Source organism: Pan paniscus, chromosome 1 (assembly GCF_029289425.2).
Source record: "Pan paniscus chromosome 1, NHGRI_mPanPan1-v2.0_pri, whole genome shotgun sequence".
NCBI lineage: Eukaryota > Metazoa > Chordata > Mammalia > Primates > Hominidae > Pan > Pan paniscus.
Genome location: NC_073249.2, coordinates 93,566,566 through 93,582,457, shown reverse-complemented (window position 1 = coordinate 93,582,457; position 15,892 = coordinate 93,566,566). Strand labels below are relative to the sequence as shown.

At 47.9% G+C, this 15,892-nt stretch overlaps 1 protein-coding gene across 8 annotated transcripts in view; it reads right to left on the bottom strand.

Moving 5' to 3' along the window:
- Positions 1 to 15,892, bottom strand: part of SMG5 (SMG5 nonsense mediated mRNA decay factor) — a 37,351-nt gene that overhangs the window by 13,590 nt on the left and 7,869 nt on the right. For 5 of the 8 annotated variants that reach the window (XM_063604545.1, XM_003821053.5, XM_008974523.4 and 2 more), the window contains exons 3-13: positions 14,917 to 15,040; positions 14,078 to 14,234; positions 11,586 to 11,675; positions 10,364 to 10,453; positions 9,324 to 9,402; positions 5,451 to 5,576; positions 5,276 to 5,344; positions 4,631 to 4,839; positions 3,702 to 3,839; positions 2,942 to 3,541; positions 566 to 741 (exon numbers count right to left, since the gene is read on the bottom strand). In XM_063604545.1, coding sequence (XP_063460615.1) covers positions 566 to 741; positions 2,942 to 3,541; positions 3,702 to 3,839; positions 4,631 to 4,839; positions 5,276 to 5,344; positions 5,451 to 5,576; positions 9,324 to 9,402; positions 10,364 to 10,453; positions 11,586 to 11,675; positions 14,078 to 14,234; positions 14,917 to 15,015 — 1,833 coding nt within the window. In that variant the 5' untranslated portion in view covers positions 15,016 to 15,040. The remainder of the gene's footprint in view (positions 1 to 565; positions 742 to 2,941; positions 3,542 to 3,701; positions 3,840 to 4,630; positions 4,840 to 5,275; positions 5,345 to 5,450; positions 5,577 to 9,323; positions 9,403 to 10,363; positions 10,454 to 11,585; positions 11,676 to 14,077; positions 14,235 to 14,916; positions 15,041 to 15,892) is intronic. The other 3 variants (XM_063604536.1, XM_063604551.1, XM_063604568.1) reach the window with 1 other exon arrangement.

Below are 15,892 nucleotides of genomic sequence, written 5' to 3'. Positions count from 1 at the left end.
GAAAACACTGAATAAATGCCTCTGGGAATTAGAAGTTCAAGGCTGACACTCTGAACCTGAGAAGGGAGGGAAAGCTACCATGGCCCCACCCAGCCTCCATGGCAGCCGGCTTGACAAGAGCTCGGTCCTGTGTGACTCTCCTTAAGCTGTTTCCCCTGCCTAGTACATCTTCACAACTCTTGTCAGAAGTTCCCATCTCTTCTGTCACTATCCTCTACTCAATGTTCTCTCCCTTCTCTGGATTCTTTGGTATTTATCAACTTTGGTCCTTGAACACATACTTCTACTGGCATTACTCATAATGGCAGGCATTATGCCCAGCATTGGGGATACAAAGCAAAATAAGCAGCTTGCTAATTGTTCCCTGGCCACAGGCTTTGTGAGAGCCAAGATCATGCCTAATCCTTCCCTGTCAGAGCATAAGGGCCCAGCACAGATAGGTGATTAATTGCTTGGCAATAATTCTTGCCTTGGCCATCAGGGGGGATCCTCAGGCCCCATCCTGGCTCATCCCCTCCTCCAAGACCCTGGGACCTGACAGGGGCAATGGAGTGGACTGACACACCTGCGCACACACGATGATGAGGTCGGGGTTGGTCCGAAGCCAGTCCAGGAAGACTTTCACAGCAGGAAGCAGACCTTCGGCCATCAGGACCTGAAGCTTCTCCTGGATGCTGCGCTCATTCCGACAGGAGCGTCCACTGGACTCACTCCCCTCCGACTCAGAGCCCTCCTCAGAGGCTGGGGGGTGGGTGAATGGAAGAGAAAAAAACTGGGATAAACAACTGACACTTGGGAACAGGCCTCAGCTCTGTGCAGGGAGCATGCTTCCACCTGGCCTGGGCCCTTCCGAGGAATTTGGATATGAAAAATCTGGGGAACCACTTACAGGCCCTTGTTCAATTTTTCCAGGCCCACTAACTGTTGTTGTTTTTTAATCTCATCAAATTCATTTTACCAAGGTTGCTTTTTAAATATGGTGCCTTTTAAATATGATTCTTATAGACTCAAGTAATTTGTGACGTTGATCTACAGCTATTCATTCAACTAGGATTTATGAAATGCCTACTCTGTGCTGGAAGGCAGGGCAGACAGTTAGAGGGGAGCTATAAGGGAGGGAGAAAAGCAAGGGGTATGGTTTTAAAAGAGTTACTTTCAGGCCGGGTGTGGTGGCTCACGCCTGTAATCCCTGCACTTTGGGAGGCCGAGGCGGGCGGATCACAAGGTTCGGAGTTCAAGACCAGCCTGGCCAACATGGTGAAACCCTGTCTCTACTAAAAATACAAAAATTAGCTGGGTGTGGTGGTGCATGCCTGTAATCTCAGCTACTCGGGAGGCTGAGGCAGGAGAATTGCTTGAACCCGGGAGGTGGAGGTTGCAGTGAGCCGAGATTGCGCCACTGCACTCCAGCCTGGGCAACAGAGCGAGACTCCGTCTCAAAAAAAAAAAAAAAAAAAAAGTTACTTTTAATTCCTACCTCTTCTACTTTGCAAGTGAGAACACTGGACAGGTCCCTTCACATCTCTGAGCATCCCTCATTTCTGTCATTCACTCAGTCATTCGATAGTTCTTAAGTCCCATCCATGTGCCAGACACTGTGTTAGGTACTAGGGATACAGCAATAAGTAAGATATATTCTGTCCTGCCCTCAAGCAGTTCAGACTCTAACTGGGGAGACAGACAAATCAACAGTCAACCTCAATAGAGTGGAAAAGGACTGGAGGCTGCAGAGGTGCAGGAGGCCACAAGAAGCAAATCTAACATACCCTTGAAGGAGTCCCAGACCAAATGACTTTTAAGCTAAAATCTAGGGGGGGCATGTAAGAATTAGCTAAGTCACAGGCTGGGAGCAAGGGAGGAAAAGCACTTGCCAGACAGACAAAACACTATGTATAAAAGTTTGGAGGGGCTAGGCGTGGCGGCTCACACCTGTAATCCCAGCACTTTGGGAGGCCAAGGTAGGAAGATCACCTAAGGTCAGGAGTTTGAGACCAGCCTGGCCAACATGGCGAAACCCCGTCTCTACTAAAAATACAAAAATTAGCCGGGCATGGTGGTGCGCGCCTCTAGTCCCAGCTACTTGGGAGGCTGAGGCAGAAGAATCACTTCAACCTGGGAGGCAGAGGCTGCAGTGAGCCGAGATCGTGCCACTGCCCTCCAGCCTGGGCAACAGAGACTCTGTCTCAAAAAAAAGAAAAAAAATACACACACACACACACACACACACACACAAATTAGCCGGGCATGGTAGTGCATGCCTGTCATCCCAGCTACTCAGAAGGCTGAGGTAAGAGAATCGTTTGAGCCTGGGAAGCAGTGGTTGCAGTGAGCCAAGATGGCGCCACTGCACTCCAGTCTGGGCGATAGGTAAGACCCTGTCTTAAAAAAAAAAAAAAAAAACTTTGGAAGTAAAAGACAGCCTCGAGTAGGGATGACAACTCTTCTACCACAAGACTGCTATGAAGGTTAAATAAGACAACGCCCTAGAACGATGCATAGAGTAGCCTTAACAAACGGTTGCTGCTACTAAATGGGTACTCTGTTTGCAGGGAATATCCTCAGGAGAGAAGTCTCACTCCAATGCACCTGCGCTGGTGGGTACCAGTTTTTCTAGCTTCCAGAAGCCCTGGAGGGACTTGGGATGGCACAGGGAAGGAAGCTGCAGCTGCAATTGTTGTGTAGGGAGGAAAGCCCCAAACCCACAGGGCAGGGTGAAGTGCAAAAGAAATAAAACCAACAAATGGGTTGGGAGATGGGAATAAGGAAGTGAGCAGGAGAGTGGACCCTCAGGAAAAAACTCATGGGCTACACCACAGGCAGAGGGCCAAAGGTAAGGGTAGAGACGAGAGGTCTTTCACACAGATAGGAAAGCGGCCTCTCTGGTGAGTGTCTATGGCATGGAGGTGCAGACCAGAACAGGATGATGAAGTGGTCCAAATACCTGGCTCTGAAGGCTTGTCTACATCCCCATTGATGCAAGGCCTGTGGCTGGCCGAGGTATGAGGGTTGGTGGTGGGCTGGAGGAGCAGGTTGCTAAAGGTGGGGGCCAGTCGGAAGCAGCGCTTAGTCTGGAACATCTGGGTGGACATGGCTTGTAGATTGCTGGCAATGCTAGCCTCACTGGGGCCCAGTGGGCCATTGAGGGAATCGGGAGCCTCTGATCTGCCCCGAGGGGGCTCCAGGGTTGGTGACCGTGTCCCCTCCTCTTCCTCCATATCTTCCAAGTCTGATCGGGACTCCTGGCTATTCATTTCCGAGTCTGTTTCAGCATCAAAGGCCGTTCCCCCACCTTCAAGACTCTTGTCAGAGCCACTGTCTGAGCCCTCACTGGCCCGGGCTGAGTCATGGCTTGAGTCCGATTCAAAGCCTTCACTCAGGTCACTGTCATCACCAACTTTGGGTGGGTGGCGGCGACGGCGGAGACAGGAGAGGCGAGAGAACTTACGGCTCTTTCTGCCCTCACCCACTTGGGGTGCTACAGGAGGAGGCTCAGGATCTGGCTCCTCCTCTTTCTCCAGAGGTTCCTTGGACTCTGGTTCATCTGCGGAAAGAGGAAGGTCAGGTGGAGCCCAAGGAACAGGTGGAGCCTGGAAGCTGGAATGTGCTCTCCAACACCACTTCCCCCGAGTCTGTGTTCCTTTCCTTCATCCCCATGCCCCACACCAACCTTTCCATAGTGATGACCTCCCCCATTCTCCCACCTGTGCCATCACTCTGGAATGCCGGGACGGGATTCTCGCCCTCTTCCAGCTCAGCCTGCAGCCGTATGTTGACATGATTGACGAGGTGGGAAAAGAGGGCCAGGGTGAAGGCAATGGCTGCACTGTACTGCTTGGATCCTGAAGTCAGGAAAGCCTGGCATTAGGGGCCTAGGGCCCTGATGAGGAGTAGGCACCATCAATTCCAACCACATCTCATCTGTTCTCAACTCTTCCAAGGATCCAACTACTTATTAAAGATTCTTTTTTTTTTTTTTTTAACTTTTTAGAGACAAGAGTCTCACTATGTTGCCCAGGCTGGGTCCTGAACTCCTGGGCTCAATCCGCCCGCCTCGGCCTCCCAAAGTGCTGGGATTACAGGCGTGAGGCACTGTACGTGTCCTATTATCCCTTCCATAATCTAGAATTTACCATCTCACCTTGTACTCCTTCAGATAAGCATATCCTTTTGTCCCATCTCATCCTCCCTGGCTCTGAGGTTCCTCCCCATCTCTCAAGAGCCTTCACATCCAGTCCTATCCCTCCTTACCTCCCAATCTTGCTCTACATACACGTCTGCCAGAAAGGCTTCCAGAATTGCCTAAATGCCTCCAACAGAAGGTCTGAAATTCTGTCTGGATGATCACTAAGTACCCTGACCCTTGTGTCTGCACAGGCCCTGGCCAAGGGTGTGCATATTTATGGGAGGCAGTAAGGAGAAGGGGGAAGGAAATGTGCTGTTGCTTGTACTCAATTACCAGGACCTCCTTTAGGGTAGGATCCCTTGGCCCTTACTTGCCCACAGCCAAGCAGTGACACAGGAGTGAAGAGGCTGCTTGTGGAAGGAAGTTTATGAATAAGGAGCTGCAGAAAAGGGGAGTGAGGATCCCCAAAGCCAGTGGAAGAGAAAAGAGGAACATAGGGAAGGTTACCTGCTCTCTCCAAGCTGTGCACACACATAAGGCAGATCATGACCATTTGAAAGATGAGAAGGTCCGGGAGGAAAGCATATCCACTCTCATACTCCTCCTCATCCTCACTGGCCAGGCTGAGGTTGGGTGAGGAGGGCAGGTAGAAGAGGCAGAGGTTGAAGTCCTCCAGGACTGACTGGCAAAGTGAGGTCAGCTCTGAGTCCACGGAGCTACAGAGGGGCAGGAGTAACAGGGGAGGTCAGTTGTGGGGGCTGGGGAAGGAGAAGAGCAGGGAATACAAGATTCAGAGAAAGGACTATGGGATGCTGCAGGGGAGACCTGAGAGCACACCAGGGAAGGGTAGTGCTGGATTGATCTCCATAGCAACTAAAACAGGGGAAGGGATGTGAGTAGGCTTCCCATTCAGCCATTCCCTCTTCAACATCTCCTAAGCGCCCATTCTGTGCCATAGGGAGAGCTGCTGGGAGGAGGATGGGCATAGGACCCTTGGGAGAAACAGTGAGGAATGCCAAGAAAGGATGAATTGGTTACGGATGTTCAAACTGAGGGCAGAACTCGACAGTCCACCCTTGTCAAGGTTCCTTCTGTAAAGCATCATGGCTGGGGCTCACAGGACAGTTCAGGTTCATGCTCTCTTCCACTCACCTGCTTTTGGGCTGTAGGAGGCTTTGCAGATACATAAAGTTCACTAGCAACCTTTTAATGTCTTTACATCTGAAATGAGAAGAGCCAAAAGTAAATGCTGAATGGTCCCACAGTCCCTATGGTCCTACTGCACCAACTGCAGAAAAAACCCGTGCTCCTCACAGGCCCCACTCACCGCTTTTTGCCAGGAGACAGTTTCCGAGTCTCACACTTCTTCAATTGGTGGTACATTTTGACTGCCTTGTCATACAGCCGCTTGAGGTTCCCATAGGCTCCCTCAAAGGACACTTCTGACTGGATGCTGTAGGAGATAGAGGTGAGCTACTGAGTCTTGGCAGGGGGAGGATATGTTACTCTGCTGGGGCTTTAGGAAACAATGTTACTAGTAAATACAGGCTGCTCCCAGCCTCAGCTTCCATGTACATACGCAGGGTAAAAGGCTCATGAGCTATCTTTCCCGATAACACACACACACATAACTTCTAGATTAGTCAGAGGAAAAACGATGTCTTACTCTGCTTTGTATCTAGAAAGGAGAATATCAATCCTACCCTGCTACAAACTTAGTTATTACCATCCCTGAAATACACTATCCTTCATCTATTTTTAAACATAGAATACTTTATAATGGATAGCATTTAACAAGCATTTACTATGTGCAAGAATATTTACATGCACTATTTCAGTTAATCCTCCCAACATGCAAACACAAACATGTACTGAGCACCCACTGTGTCAGGCAATGTACCCTAATATTGTCCACATTCACAGATGAGGACACATAGCCTGTGAGAGAACAAGCACACTGACCAAGGTCACACAGCTAACACATGGTAGAGAAAAGTCTCCAATCCAACTCTTTTTTTTTTTTTGAAACTGAGTCTCACTCTATCACCCTGGCTGGAGTGCAGTGGCACAATCTCAGCTCACTGCAACATCCGCCTCCCGGGTTCAAGTGATTCTCGTGCCTGAGTCTCCCAAGTAGCTGGGATTACAGATGCCTGCCACCACGCCAGCTCATTTTTGTATTTTTAGTAGAGACGGGGTTTCACCATGTTGGCCAGACTGGTCTCAAACTCCTGACCTCAGGTGATTCACCTGCCTCAGCCTCCCAAAGTGCTGGGATTATAGGCACGAGCCGCTGCGCCCAGCCCCAGCTCATTTTTTAACTTTTCTTTTGTAGAGATGGGGTCTCACTATGTTGACCAGGCTGGCCTTAAACTCCTGGACTCAAGTGACCCTCAACCTCCCAAAGTCCTGGGATTACAAGTGTGAGACACTATGCCCAGCCCTCAACCCTGTCTTACTAAAAACAAACAAACAAACAAACAAACACACACAGCCAGGTGCAGTGGCTCATTTGTACTGGGATCTGTAAACCCAGCACTTTGGGAGGCCGAGGCAGGTGGATCACGAGGTCAGGAGATCGAGACCATCCTGGCTAACACAGTGAGACCCCGTCTCTACTAAAAATACAAAAAATTAGCCGGGCGTGTTGGCAGGCGCCTGTTGTCCCAGCTACTTGGGAGGCTGAGGCAGAAGAATGGCGTGAACCCAGGAGGCGCAGCTTGCAGCGAGCTGAGATCGCGCCACTGCACTCCAGCCTGTGCGACAGTGCGAGATTCCATCTCAAAAAAAGAAAAAAAAATTAGCCAGGCATGGTGGCATGCGCCTTTAATCCCAACTACTCAGGAGGCTGAGGCAGGAGAATCGCCTGAACCCAGGAGGTGGAGGTTGCAGTGAGCCGAGATCGCGCCATTGCACACCAGCCTAGGCGACAGAGCAAGACTCTGTCTCAAAAAAACAAACAAACAAACAAACAAAAACCCAATGACCTTAACACTCACGACATTTTGTGTCGTTTCTTAAAAACATGTTTTTAATTATAAAAAGTGAGGTATAAAATAGAAGAAACCAATGTCTGTGGTGAATTAAAGATAGCCACAAATTATCTGACACTCCTTCCACTGAGAAGTGTGGTCTATATCTCCTTCCCTTAAATCTTGCAGGGGGCTGCGGGAGGAAGGGCTATGACCAATAGAATATTATAGAAGTAACAGCTTCCAAGTCTCCTAAGTCATTGTTCACTGTTGGAGCCTTGAGCCACTACATAAGAAGTTCTTCTACCCTGTGGAAGATACCACGCATGGTCCTAAGACCACACAGAGGAGAGGGGCCAAATGACCCAACCCTCCAGATATATTAGACCTTCCGATCAGCTGAATACCAATGACTAACCCTAAACAATGCCACTAGGAGAAGGCGGATTGCCCAACTGAGTCCTGCCCAAATGTCTAACCCATAAACCATGAGAGAGAATTGTTTTAGCAGAGTCAGGTATGCCCTTAGTGGGCACCTCCCAAACTTGGATATACCTGGCTCTCTTTTGGAACTGACCCACCCTAAATCATGCTTATGAGTATGATGAGGGACTCAGGACAAGTAAAGGGGGGTCATTCTCAGGAAGGCATTTAAGAAATGGGAAAGATACAGCCGGGCACGGTGGCTCACGCCTGTAATCCCAACACTCTGGGAGGCCAAGGCAGGCGGATCACCTGAGGTCGGGAGTTTGAGACCAGCCTGAGCAACATGGAGAAACCCGGTCTCTACTAAAAATACAAAATTAGCCAGGCGTTGTGGCGCATGTCTGTAATCCTAGCTACTCGAGAGGCTGGGGCAGAAGAATCACTTGAACCCGGGAGGCGGAAGTTGCAGTGAGCCGAGATCACGCCATTGCACTCCAGCCTGGGCAACAAGAGTGAAACTCCATCTCAAAAAAAAAAAAGAAAAAAGAAATGCGAAAGATACACCAGGTTATAAACCTAGTAACGATACTTAAAAATGAATGAATATATCGGTATAGGTATAGATCAGCCTGAACTGATCTAGATGAGAGGGACCCTCAACAAGCTAAACTTAATACAGCGACTAGGTTACCTTGGCCAGGTGAACCAAAAGTCATGGCACATGGAATGATGACGTACAATTAGTATTTCATTATTTTATACTTTATTATCTGATTACTTTACTATTTGGATATACTTTAGTAGTTGACCACTTAAGCTATGAAGACCACCCTACTCCTTTTGCTTGAAGCCCAAGCTCATTATATAACTTCTTCTGAGAATGATTTTGGCTTCTGAACTTTAGCACTGATTAGGTGACAAAGGTCAATTTTTCTGTTTTCCTGGCAGTTTCTCAGTATAACTTAAAAGCATTCCAGGTAAAGTATTCTGGTTTACCTATCAGTCTCATGTGCTCTTGGTTACGGTGACTTGTATGGCGACTCAATACCCTAAGCTTAATCAATTTTGGGTGCCCTGAAAAGTTTTTTTTTTTGAGATGGAGTCTTGCTCTGTTGCCCAGGCTGGAGTGCAGTGGCATGATCTCGGCTCACTGCAACCTCTGCCTCCTGGGTTCAAGTGATTCTCCTGCCTAAGCCTCCCAAGTAGCTAGGATTAGAGGCGCTCACCACCATACCCAGCTGATTTTTGTATTTTTAGTAGAGATGGGGTTTCACCATGTTGGCCAGGCTGGTCCTGAACTCCTAACCTCAGGTGATCTGCCTGCCTTGGCCTCCCAAAGTGCTAGGATTACAGGTATGAGCTACCAGGCCCTGCCAAAAATGTTGTTTTTTATTCTAACAGCTAAGAGTCAGACCCAGGGAAGCAGTGACCCACCTTGCTGGTCCTTCCACGTATATTACCACATTAACACACTCCAGAATTCTCATGCTCTTGCCAGAAGCCACCTTAGTAACATTTTACCAACTGTATCAAATTTATTTCCTTCTTCAAGAAAACAGCAATCTTGTATTTTGCATAAGAGAGTAAATAGCTATTTTAGCTGCCCAAGTGCCTACAGATCCAGCGGTTATGTGAAAAGCAGCAGGGCTGTGTCAGAGTCCCCCTGAATGGAGAGACCCTTCAATCTTAGCATTCCCCTATCTCAGCCACAGCTAGAGGAAGGAGGAAGGGAAGACGGAAAACAAAGCCAAAATAATATGCACACAAAAGCAGGGCTGGAAAAAGAGCTGGCAAATACTCACCAGCGCAGGTAGCAATACATGGCTTCCACATTATAGTACTTGCTGCCTGCCAGGGTGCCCAGCTGATTGAAGGGCATTCCTAGGGAGAAAGAGAATTCATGCAGTCTAAGACCACAATACTCATTCAAAGCTGCCAGGCCCAACCAATGCTAAGCATCACAGAACCTGTAGGGAGAACAGCTGGGTCTGCAGGCAACACTGGTTGTCTCAGGTGATTAGCAGCTTAATCTTTTTCCTCTAGAGGATTACTGACCTCTTCTTTCTTTTTTGGAGATGGAGTCTCGCTCTGTCGCCCAGGCTGGAGTGCAGTGGTGTGATCTCGGCTCACTGCAAGCTCCGCCTCCCAGGTTCACGCCATTCTCCTGCCTCAGCCTCTCCCAGTAGCTGGGACTACTACAGGCACCCACCACCATGCCCGGCTAATTTTTTGTATTTTTAGTAGAGACGAGGTTTCACCGTGGTCTCAATCTCCTGACCTCGTGATCCGCCCGCCTCAGCCTCCCAAAGTGCTGGGATTACAAACGTTGAGCCACCGCGCCCGGCCTACTGACCTCTTCTTATATCCATCAGCTTGTTCCCACCTGGTGTGACAGGTGTTACCTGAATTGATGGAGTACCATTCCTCTGGCTTCCAATATGGCTCCTCCAAGGTTGATGGAACTCCATGGAGCCCTCTCCTCTATCTCAGCACTGAGTGCTTGTTCCTACATGCAAATCCCCATCTCTCTCTATAATAGTCTTATGCTTTATCTCATTGTGCTTCTCTTTCTACAAGAGACCTCAGGGAGAGGAAAGCCATCTTCTCTTTTCCTTCTACTCTGCCTCACTCCTTAGTTCAAGACCTTCCCATTTATCTTCCCCTTCCACCATTTTCTGAGTGTGTTACAAGAGGGAAAAGGTATAAACAAGGTGAAGTACGAGAGAGCTGAGAATGAAGAGGAGCTGGGGAAAATGAGTATGAACTGCCTGCCATCTCAACAACATCGTCTTCCCTAGGAAAACCCTACTGGATTCAGAGGCCCAAGTTGGGGACAACTTACCAATCTGAGGAGCTACTGACAGGGCTTGGTAGTAAAATCTCTCGGCTAGCAGCTCGGTATCTACGCCAGCTAATTCATTCTGATATCGGGCTGCACAAGAGAGAAAACGAAGGGAAACTCGATGATTTTAAGTTTCAGAAAACCCTCCCCCACATCTGGGAGTCCACTCTGAGAGTGGTAACAAGAGCCTGGAAGGAAGGTACCTGAGCTAGGAAGCAGGTTGCTGGGGTCTCTGGCACAGTCCTAAATCTGCATGACTATGGGCAAATTGTTCAACTCTCTTCCTTGCTGGTAGGTTCAAAATGTAAAGAATATTGTTTGTGAAGTAAATAAGCTCTTCTTTTTTTTTTTTTTTTTTTTTTTTTAGAGACGGGGTCTTGCTGTCACCCAGGCTGGTCTCCAACTCCTGGGTTCAAATGATCCTCCTGCCTCAGCCTCCCAAGTAGTTGGGAATACAGATGCGTGCCACCACGCCCAGCCTGAATAGGTTCTTCTTGGTAATCTCTTCCCAATGAAGGGGAGCTGCAGCACACATAAATGCTTGCAAAGACCTCTGATATTTAGTTCTGAAATGCAAATGCTCAATTTCACAGAGAAGACACTACTAATGATACTCTGGTTCATCAAATATGAAACAGCTGACTCTCTGCACACATTGCTCATGAGGGGTCCAGGAGTGGGCTGGGGGCAAGGATAGTAGACCCAGGTCAGTAAGACATAATGCACCCAACAGCCACACACCAGCAGCCTAATGAGAAACCATTGTCTATCAGGATGAGAGGCCCCAGGGGCTATAAAGCAAAAGAGTACTTTTCCATCCTTAGAAACATCTGTTAGGAAGGTAAGTCCTCCTTGATGTCTAATTTCAATCCCTGTGCTGAAGTTTCTATTCATCTAGCAGTCCATAAAGATAAAAGAAACACTCAAAGAAGAAAAATATCAAATTAAAATCTTCCCAACCCACTACTGAAAGAGAATTATTATCTTCATTTGCTCAAAGCTCAAAGAAATTTCCCTTTTTCCTGTATTCACTGATCCTCTCTGACTCATGGAAGGGCAGTGAAAAGAAGGGATCACTGAAACAGATGGGAGGGAAAAAGTTATCAGAAGCCAAACTATCCCTCCTGCTCTCCAACCATGTAATGGGTGTTACCAACAACTGAAGCAGCCTGGGCTCGTCCTGTAACCCAAAACAGAGAAAATGAAAGGTGCAAATTCTTACACAAATCCCCCAGATACACCAGACATCGGTGACATGCCATCTGTGCCCAATCCATCTCCTTCCCTGAGGCAGACACTGGCTTCTTGCATCCTATGAGACAAAGAGAAAGAGATTTGTGAGCCCATTCTTCTGCCTTCCCGCACCTATGAGGAAATACCCCTCCGAGATGTAGAGACTAAGAATCCAGGGCCAGTCTTGGAACATTGTCTTCCAGGGCAGAGACACACTCATCCAGGACACAGGGAGAGACACAGAGGATCACAGGTGGCCATACGCAGGGACTCAGAGACTTATAGTCAGATTCATTCATAGGACAGGAAGGAACTGGAAAAGGAGGGCTAGGGCCCTCAACCTAGGATGGCACCTTGCGGGAAGGTCATCACAGGAAGGCTTCCAGAAAGGAGGAAGGGATGAGCTTCAAGTATGAATAGGGTCATGAATAGGGTAGAAGTTACACACATAAAGGTGAAAGGTTTGAGGTAAATATGGGAAACTAACTTGCCCAAGAATGAAATGTGAATGACGCCAATTAAAAAAAAAAAAAAAAAAAGCAAAAACAACGACAATAACAAAATTTAAAAAAGAAAAAAAGAAAGACATGTGAATGAGGCTAAGGCAGATGCTCCTAGTGGAGGTCCACAGAGAAGGCGGCCTACTGGAGAGTCTGCCCATGAAGGAGAAAAGTGGGCTTGCCCTGCCTGAGGCTGCTGATGGCCAAAGTCAAATATGCCTGAGCACTCACCTCTCCCTTCCCAAGAAACTGCCTGGTAACTTCAGAGAGCTTGAGATCTTTGGAAGGCAGTTTTCTCATGTGCCAGAAACTTGTCTAAGCATTCTACAGTATTAACTTAATCCTCACAGCAACCCTATGAGGTTACTCTTATTACTCCCATTTTACAGTTGAGGAAATTAGTCACACAGCTGCTAAGCAGCAGAGTTAGGATACAAAAGGCTCCAGAGACTGTCCTCTTATCCATTCCACCTTACTGCCTCACTCGGATAGGTTGCTTCCATTTGGAAAAGCCAGTCCTAATGTTTTATAGACACTTCTCAGTTGGCTGAATGGAGAAAACATCAGTGAACATAAAAACTAAAGTGGTTTGGGGAACTAACCCTTTGAAGTGATCTTTTTTTTAAAGCTGTGGACCCCTCTAGCTACCTGGTAACCTATGGACATGGTCCCAGAATAATCTTGTCTTTTAGATAATGTGGTGGTTTTTTTTTTTTTTTTGGAGAGAAGGTCTTGCTGTATTGCCCCGGCTGGAGTTCCAGCGATGAAATCATGGCTCACTGCAGCCTCGAACTCCTGGGCTTCAGCGATCCTCCTGCCTCAGCCTTCCATGTAGCTAGGACAACATGCACGCACCACCATGCCCAGTTAAATTATTTTATTTTTTGTAGAGATGATGTAGGATCTCACTATGTTGCCCAGGCTGGTCCTGAATTCCTGGCCTTAAGCAATCCTCCCGCCTTGGCCTCCCAAAGTGCTGAGATTACAGGCATGAGCCACCACGCCTGGTCTAGAGGTTTGGCTTTTTTTTTTTTTTTTTTGAGACAGAGTCTCACTCTGTTACCCAGGCTGGAGTGCAGTGGCGTGATCTTGGCTCACTGCAACCTCCACCTGCCGGGTTCAGGCGATTCTCTTGCCTCAGCCTCCTGAGTAGCTGGGATTATAGGTGCACGCCACCATGCCCAGCTAATTTTTATATTTTTAATAGAGATGGAGTTTCACCATGTTGGCTAGGCTGGTCTCAAACTCCTGACCTCAGGTGATCCACCTGCCTCGGCCTCTCAAAGTGCTGGGATTACAGGCATGAGCCACCGTGCCTGGTCTAGATGTTTTTAAATGCATAAAACACAGGTGCTCTGCTTCTGATCACAGAATTCCTCCATGTGGTGACAAGGACACAACCTCCATCTCTGACCCAGAATGTCTGTCTTGGTGATGAAGGGGACAGAGAGAGCAGAGAGAGCTGGGTGAAGGAGCTCTAAAGGATGGCTGAACTGAAGAGAAAACTTACCAACTAGAAAAGGAATTAAAATTATAGCTGCCAGTACCTCAGCTGGTGGAAAAGGAACTTGTACTATCTTGAAAGACTGTCCACAATTTTCCCAACATATCTAAAGATTTCAAAACTTTCATCAAACATTGGGAAATAATCTCTAAAGTCAAAAGAAACAGTGCTGGCCAAATTCAACTGGGAGAAGAAAAGAAATGTTATTAATACCACCTTCCAGTGCCAGACCTACTCTAGGTCTTTCTGTCCCTCCTCTGCCTTAGTCCACAATCCCAGGCCTCTCTCTTTCCTTAAGATCTTTACCCTAACTCATATGATTGTCTGGATAAATCCAAACTTCATAAACCATTTGTATGTAGTTCTGCTAGAACTCTCTCTGCCTGGCTGGGTCGCAAGCTACATGAACCCTGAGGGATAAGGCCAGAGGTAGAAGCATGAGAACCTGCTCAAGTCCACCTTTCAGGTTCCACTGACCTATGAGGGGGTCAGTGACATGGGTCCAGTCGATGCAGCACTGCAGTTCCAGCTGGTAGTGGGACTGGATATAGAGAAGGAGATGCTGGTAGAAGCCAATACCAGCAACCAGGTGCGTCCTGTAGGCACATTCCAAAGTGCTCCGGCTGTGGATGTGCTACAGATTGCGAAAGGGAAGGGGCTGGTTAAGCAATAAACTCAGAGTCGCACTCACCCTCCCTTACCCTGTTCATCTCACTTGGCTCTGGAACTTCATCTACATCGACTCTCACTCACAAGTTACTGTCATACTCTTAGCTCTAACTCTCTGATCTTTCCATCTGGGACCAGGCTTCCCTCCTTCTCTAATCCTAATTACATCTGACTCTCTTCCTCCTTCCCTAATCCTAATTACATCTGACTCTCTTCCTCCTTCCTTTCTGCCGTCTTTTTTTTTTTTTTTTTGAGATGGAGTTTCATTCTTGTTGCCCTGGCTAGAGTATGATGGCGCGATCTCAGCTCATCGCAACCTCTGCCTCCTGGATTCAAGTGATTCTCCTGCCTCAGCCTCCCGAGTAGCTGGGATTACAGGCGTGCACCACCACGTCCAGCTAATTTTGTATTTTTAGTAGAGATGGGGTTTCTCCATGTTGGTCAGGCTGGTCTCGAACTCCCAACCTCAGGAGATCTGCCTGCCTCAGCCTCCCAAAGTGCTGGGATTACACGCATGAGCCACCGTGCCCAGCCTCTTTCTGCCATGTTTTCTTGGCTCCCCTACCTCCAACCATGTTCTGTGCCCACTTTCCTAGCTGTCTCTTCCTTCCTTGGCTTTCCCTCTTTAGACAAGGACTTCCCCTTACCTTTTTGTTAGTCTTGATAAGCTGGATAACTTCATAGTATACCTTTCTCCACAGCAGCTCCTCAGCCTTTCTCCCATAGTCCACTGGGTGCAGGAACATAAGCTTGACGCAAAGCTCACGCAGCCTGGGAGGGTGTAGAGGAGCATGAGAGAGACAGCCCATCCCTTGGAGCAGGGACATAAGAACTGAGGGCAAGGAGTCATGTGCCAACACCCCCACCAACAAATCTCGGTGCTTCCCAAGAGACATGCAGGGTCAATATGACCCAGCACAACAGCAGCCTAGGAAGGCAGTGGGAGCCCCAAAAGACAGAAGCACGAAGCACTAAACATTCTAAGTTTTTCCTCATTTTTTCCCTTTGTACACTTCGCTCTCTTTTTCTCTGCTTTTTTATCCCATTTTTCCCTTCATTATGCAGTATGGCCGACTCCCTTGACTCAAATGTATTTTTGGGTTTTTTTTTTTTTTGAGACAGGGTCTCACTCACTCTGTGGCAGTGGCGGGATCATAGCACCATAAACTTGAACCTCTGGGCTCAAATGATCCTCCCACCTCAGCCTAACTACAGGTGTGCGGGATTACAGGTGTGCAGCACCATACTCAACTGATTTTTTAATTTTTTTGTGGAGACGGGGTCTTGTTATGTTGCCAGGTCTGGTCTCAAACTCCTGGGCTCAAGTGTTCCTCCTGCCTTGGTCTCCCAAGGTGCTGGGGTTACAAACGTGAGCCACTGTGCCCTGCCTAGAATGCCATTCTTTTTATTTTATTTTACTCTACTTTTTAGATGTAGAGACTGTGCTACTTTATGGCACCAGTCTATTAGATGTAAAATCTGCAGATGGAGTGAGGGATCCTATCTCCTCTCTTAGGAAGGCCAGAGATTTCAGAGACCATTAAGGTACCATGAGGTCAGGAGGTAAAACAGAGCGCGTGTTTATATATCTGAGAAGGTTTCTGGTAGAGATAGGCAGGGAAA